Genomic DNA, 6,519 nt, shown 5'->3' on the forward strand with positions numbered 1-6,519 from the left:
ACAATCTGTCAATGTCCTCACAGCTTTCACCCTTGTTCTTCTGTCTGGACTGCCTTTTCCCACACCTGGACTAATTCCTAATGGCAGTACTGGACTAAATAGTAATCTTCTCATAAACTTTATCAGTCAAAACATGCTTAACGCTCTCCATAATCTCCTGAATCTTTCTCTATTGTGATACTATTCCACTTTATTAATTGCTTACTTGCCTCTGTTCCCACTCAATAAAATCAGCTTGAGACTATGGATCATGTCTTTTTTATTTCTATTTCATTAGAGCTTAGCATGACTGGCATAATTTTGATGCTCAATAAACTTTCAAATAACATAATAAATAAGTGAATAGATGAACAGGAGGGAAGAAAGGAAAGGAGGAAGGAAGGAAGGAAGGAAGGAAGGAAGGAAGGAAGGAAGGAAGGAAGGAGGAAGGAAGGAAGGAAGGAAGGAAGAAAGGAAGGAAGGAAGGAAGGAAAGAGGGAGAGAAAGGGGGAAGGAGGGTGGGGGGGAGGGGGGAAGGAGAGAGAGAAGACTGGTAGCAATTGAACAACCAAAAATTTTATCAAAACCTAAGATTCTGCAACTGAATGAAAAATTTCCATGTAGAATCTAATGATTCGTCAGAAAGAATCTAATGATTCGTCAGAATCCGATTGTGTTAACTTAAAATGTGTATCCTTACTCAGCTATGTGAAATAGTAACAAGTAGGAGACAACTCAAGATCTTACTAAAGAAAAAGGATCAGAACAAGATGTGAATGATGAAAGGCAACAATGTTCTACTCCCAATCAAAATTAATAGTTCCAAAAAGACTATCAATATCTCATGATTAAAGATTTCAGGCAAAGAGAGAACTCAGCTTAGGATACAGATAGAATACCACAAGAAATTTCACTTCCCCTTTAAAAATGCAGAAAAAGTCATAGCATTTTTTGAAGCCATATTCAAAAATGAGCTTAGCTGGCAAACCAACCAGGTGAACTGAATTCCACAGTGTGAAAAGCCTTTCTGAAGAAAGATGGACACATAAAAAGTTGCACCTTTGGCAAGGAGAGGTTGCAACCATGTAAGCAGGTAAGAAGAGAACAACTAGAATTTTAACGGATTCTTAAAGATTTCAGGTGAAGAGATTGTCAGATTTATTTTGGTCATTAGGGAACAATCCTTAGAATTCTTCCTAATAAAAATATACTTAAAAAAAAAAGAAATAGCTAACTGTGAATTTACTAGATTCCAAGCATGTGCTAGCATGCTTAATCAAATTAAACCTCCTAACCTAGTAAGAAAGAACTATTAGTATTCTTGTTTAATAACGGAGAAAAGGGCACACAAATGGTTAGAGCTGAGATTCAAACCCAGGCATCTTGACTATAGAGCCTAGCTCACAATTAGGATATTACACAGTCTCTTCTACAGTCCAGACATACTTTCTTAATGCGATTTAAACTGTTTAAATCATTTTTGGTTCAGGTTTTATAATGAACAAATTACAAATATTCTCCTATTAATTATGCCCTTAGATATATCAAGGTAGAACGTGAAGAAAGTTAAGATTAATATAGAATTTAACTAAGCCTTTTTACATTGTAGGTAAGACAGCCATTACTTAAGGGTAATGTATCACTCTAATCTACATGGAAAAGAAGAAAACAGAGAAAATCAAAATTGAGAAGGACCTTTCTTAGTCTGTTGCTCCCCTGAGCTAAATAACATTATTAAAAAAAAAAAACAAAAACCTAAAGGTATCAAGATTTACCCCATGCTATGATAGAGCGAAGGAAAAAGCACGTCATCTTTCTATTTAAATTGAATCTCTTTTGTCATGTTTGATTTTCAAGAACACTAATATACCACTGAATATAGATAAAGCTTAGGGTCAAATGTAATTTCCAGTCCTTTTTGGCTCCTTCTGGGCCCTGAAAATATTAACTATCTTGTAAACTACGTCCTTCTCCCTTTGTATGATAAACACTTTCCCAGTTTACAAAGTCACTGCGTATTTTGAATTTTCCAAAGAGTACAAGAAGTTACTCACTCTAATGTCATTTGTAGATATTAAAAAAAAATTATAGTTCATTTGTCCTAGATACTGATCCAGTAATTCCACTTCTAGAAATAGAGTATACCTCTCTCATTAAAATGGGACATAAGGTGTGCTGAGTAAGATTAAATGAATACAATTAGTCAGAAAAGTGAAACAATCTACATCAGTTGCAATCATAATGCAGTTCTTGAAAACACCAGACATCAATTTCTAACATAGCTAGTAATCTCAAGTCTTCAATGGACACAATTCCTTATATTAAACAGAATCACATGTACCAATTTAAACTTTTATTTACTATATTAAGAGAACAGCCATGATTAGAAGGAATGCAGAAAAAAGTATTCACATTTCAGCAAGCTAAGGTTTTTCTGTTACCAAAACAAACTATTAGTGAAATATCTATTCCAGAATCTTAAGACCAATTTTCATAGTTGACAGGTTCTCTCTAAAATCCTATACAGGACCTCATGTCCACCAATTCGGATAATTCAAGTATTCTGAGAACTAGATATGTTCCCTAGTTCTCAGGCAACTAATAGCTGAATCCTAGCATGAGAATATTTCTCATCTTTAAATTTAGAATCATCCTATATAGTAGACTTTCCTATCTATAAGATCTATATTTAAAGTGGCCTCTCCCAATTACTTTATGTGTCAAAACTTTGTTTATTCTCGTCATGGCATTTTAAATAGTTTTTTTCTTGTTTATTCTTTCTCCTACATTAGCTTATAAGCTCCGTCTGTTCACTTTCCTAAAGGAGACTATAACTTTTTCTGTTAAAAATAAATTCTCTAATGACTTGCAATTTTAAGAGAAAGGATGTAGATTTCAAACTAAGGCAACTGATTTCCCTTTAGCCTAAGTAACATAAAGGTAAGTCTCTGTAAAAAATCGAAATATTGCATTTAATAACATTTTCCATATAACATTAGTTTAATGAATTCTGAATATTCAGCCTCGTTATTCTTAGCCTAGTTTCAATCCAAATCAATTTGTGGCCAGATGCCTTTTTTACACCGATTTCACCTACTTTCAAGAACAAACTAAAGGTTCATGAATACCTTTCTCTGTCAAGAGGTGGTATTTACTTTTCAAGCTAAGCACCAAGCCTGAAACAAACACATACGTGGGCAAGGAAGGTTTAATTCCAGTATACAGTGAATCATTTAAAGAAATATGGTTTGTCATAGACCATACTGATGTAGTTTTTGTGATGACGCTGCCTGCATACTTGTGAACCTTATAAATCTTCTCCATTTTCAACAGGATTGGAATTTATTCCCCTTCTCTTCCATTGTTTGCCCAGGGTCACGGTCATAGTATAGCTTGCACAATGGATTTCGCATGGTCATCCTACCTGGAATATGGCACACTCTCAGCTCTAATCGCTTCCAAACTCTACTCAGATAGGCTAAAAGCAGCCCCCTTTTAGAAGAGGCGACGCAGGCGGTAGAACGAAAGCAACAGAATGGCTTTGCTGGTGGCTCCAGCGTTGCACTGTAAAGCCCTTTGCAAACACAGAGTCATCTTACTTGTTCCGGTGCTAGCATTTATAAGACTTGTCAAGGCTAGAAGGGGATGCGTAGCTTTCCCACTGCACAAAGGAACCCCTGTGGTTTCCTGCTCCCCTAAAATTAAGCCACCGCCTCTCGTTCAAACTGCTCTAGAATTCACAAAACGCCTTCACACGTATTATCTGATTTGACCCTCCTTCCAGGCCTGTGAGATGAGCGTCGTTGTCGTAGCGCCTACATTACACATGAGAAAAGGTTCCACATCACACACCCAGTCCTATAAGGGCCGCAGCTTCTGGACACAGGAGAGAACAGGTGTGACGCCAGCGGCTCGCAGCCTCGCACCTGGCCGGCGGGCGGGGCCACCGCCTCTACTCAGCTGCTGGGGACGTGGGGATCGCAGCGGCAGCCGCTCCGGGTTCTAGGAGTCCTCTCTATCTCTGCCTGCGCTCGGCCCGAGACCCCAGACCCCAAAGTGCTTCGCGCTCACCCCCTCAGGCTCACCGTCCGATCTCGCCAGACAGCATCTGGAATGACCGGGAAACTCCTCGTCCACCACAGCCGTCCAGAGTCTGGGACCCACGCTCTGAGGCTATGGCGGTGGTGGTGGTCACCAGAAGGCCTGCGGGTTCCCCAGAAAGGAAAACCCGGTCCCCATCAAGCGGCTGACATGTTCCAGTCAGCCTGAGCACCTCCCACTTCCGCTTCCCCGCCTACCCTGTGGGCCGTCTAGCCCCGGAGGCGCGGGGAGTTATGGGTATCTTGAAGGCTGGCGGAGCTGCAAAGGAAATAGTGGCGAGCCAGCCGAACTGCAGGGCAGGACAGAAACTACAATTCCCAGCAGGCAGCGGGGCCGCAGACGGCAGCTGCGGAGATCAAGCAGAAGAGCTCTGCGCGCGCGGCGTGGATGGAACGTTGCTAGAGTTGGCGGGTCTCGCTGCTGGGTGCCGGAGCCGCAAGCCTTGGACCGCCGCGCGCCAAAGCGGGAATCCGGGAGGCGGGCAACTCTGCAATTAATGCACGCATTTAAAACTCCAGAGCCTGTGGACGCCATGCACAGGTTAAACCGATTACAAAAAGGGGCAGGACATGAATGGACCGTCTAAATTCATTTAGGCCACGAATATTGCTTCTCGCTAATATTACTAATACTTTAATGCGAATGGCATAGCCCCTTTTTAGGAAAGTGTGAATGGATGGATGCTTTAGTGCGGTGATCAGAATGTGGTTTCATTTGACTTTCCTTATTGAGCTTTTCTGCTACTGTTTTGAATTGCTGTATGATTACCCCCCTTGTCTGTTCTCTCCACTTTAAGAAATTTTTCGGGCCTTCTGCATGATCGTAAATCAAAAGGCTTTTTCCATTTGTTTGGTTATTTTATCTTTCATTCTTGGGAACTTGCCGCCGACACATAAAATATGCAGTTCTGTTAGCTGCTGTGAACGTTTTCTACATTGCATAACTTGCAGTTTCCTTTGGGCCTACCAATTATTTATGGGTGTGTTTCTGAAAGGAACTGGGGCTATTGTGCATTTCTGCAGGAAACACCTCCAGGAGATTCCCGACCAGAGTAGCAACGTTACCACCAGCTTTACTTGGGGATGGGATTCTAGCAAGACTTCTGAACTGCTGTCGGGCATGGGGGTCTCCACTCTGGAGAAAGAGGAAGTGGACAGTGAGAACATACCCCAGGAACTGCTCTCAAACCTGAGCCACCCGCAGAGCCCCCCACGCAAACGGCTTAAGAGCAAAGGGAATGACAAGGACTTTGTGATTGCCCGCAGACCCAAGCTAAATCGAGAGAACTTTCCAGGTAAGGTATGAGGGTAAAACTGTGGATCACGGAAGAGATTGTTGAACTATTCTGCTGGTAAAACTTTATTCTGGGATCTTTAGGATGGGGCCTTTTTAAAAATGCCTCATTCTGAAGTTATTTCTCAAAGAAATGGAATTCATTGTCAATGAAGTCAGTAGGAATCTTGATAGGTATATCTCTTCTAGTGGACAATTGATTTTTAACTTATGTGAAATTTTGACCCATGAGAAGATATTCCTGCCTTTTTCCGTAGAAGGGAAGCTGCCTGCTCCAAGGCCAACTAAGTACCACTAATAAATGGGAACACAGCAATGATCTTGTAGGACTCTTTTTGTTTGTATTCTTGCTATTTCTTCTGTAGTCCTGGGTGAGCATTTTGCCATAATGACGTTAGTTATTTGTCAAAAGACTGCTAAAGTGAATGTTAAACTAAGTGGAATGTTAAGACAATCTCCTCAGGTCCACTTCCAAATGAGATTCTTCTGGTATGATCTGTCTCCATTACTGCCAACGTTATCTGTTCAGTCACCCAACCCAAAAACCTGAGGGTCAGTCATAGTCCCACCATCCCCCAACATCCAACCAAAGATTGAATCTTTCCCTCTGTCTCCTAAATATTTCTCAAGCTCTCATCATTTCTTGCCCGAACATTTGAATGGGCTTATCATTCCAGCCTGTCCTCCCCGGATCCATCCCCCGGAGCTAGAGTGGACTGACTGAAATGAAGAACTCAGCACATCATTCCCCTCTTAATAGCTTTCCATTCCCAGTCTTCTGAAGTAGGTGAATGAGTGCTTCCCAAAGTGGATCAGAACCATAAGAGTACTCAAAGCCATAGGGTAAACATAGTGTGTTTCATTGACCAGGGGTTATCAGTTTTTCTTCTTAGTAAGTCATTTAAGACAATTCAGCAAGTATTTGCTGAGCACACACCATGTGCTTGGCATTGTTCTATGGGCTGAGAAAATAGTAATGAGCAAAACATAAACGTTCCTACCCTAATGAAGCTTCTGTTCTAGAGAAGACACAATAAACATAATAAATATGGTGTGTGTATATATACATATACATATACATGTATATGTATGTGTGTGTGTGTGTGTGTGTATATATATATATATATATAGTATGTTAGAATGTGG

General features: G+C 40.9%; 2 protein-coding genes across 5 annotated transcripts in view; one reads left to right on the forward strand and one right to left on the reverse strand.

Annotated features, from left to right (window-relative positions):
- Window positions 1–4,274, reverse strand: part of LMBRD2 (LMBR1 domain containing 2) — a 40,933-nt gene extending 36,659 nt beyond the window's left edge. For 2 of the 4 annotated variants that reach the window (XM_006919483.3, XM_025052143.1), the window contains exon 1: window positions 4,065–4,274. The gene's annotated coding sequence lies outside the window, so the exon portion shown is untranslated. Of the gene's footprint in view, window positions 1–4,050 lie in introns of all 4 variants that reach the window. The other 2 variants (XM_025052145.1, XM_025052144.1) reach the window with 1 other exon arrangement.
- Window positions 4,275–4,397: 123 nt separating this feature from the next.
- Window positions 4,398–6,519, forward strand: part of SKP2 (S-phase kinase associated protein 2) — a 26,069-nt gene continuing 23,947 nt past the window's right edge. The window contains exons 1-2 of the mRNA XM_006919484.3: window positions 4,398–4,620; window positions 5,103–5,374. Coding sequence (XP_006919546.1) covers window positions 4,577–4,620; window positions 5,103–5,374 — 316 coding nt within the window. The 5' untranslated portion in view covers window positions 4,398–4,576. The remainder of the gene's footprint in view (window positions 4,621–5,102; window positions 5,375–6,519) is intronic.

The sequence above is a fragment of the Pteropus alecto genome, unplaced genomic scaffold (assembly GCF_000325575.1).
Source record: "Pteropus alecto unplaced genomic scaffold, ASM32557v1 scaffold338, whole genome shotgun sequence".
Classification (NCBI taxonomy): Eukaryota; Metazoa; Chordata; class Mammalia; order Chiroptera; family Pteropodidae; genus Pteropus; species Pteropus alecto.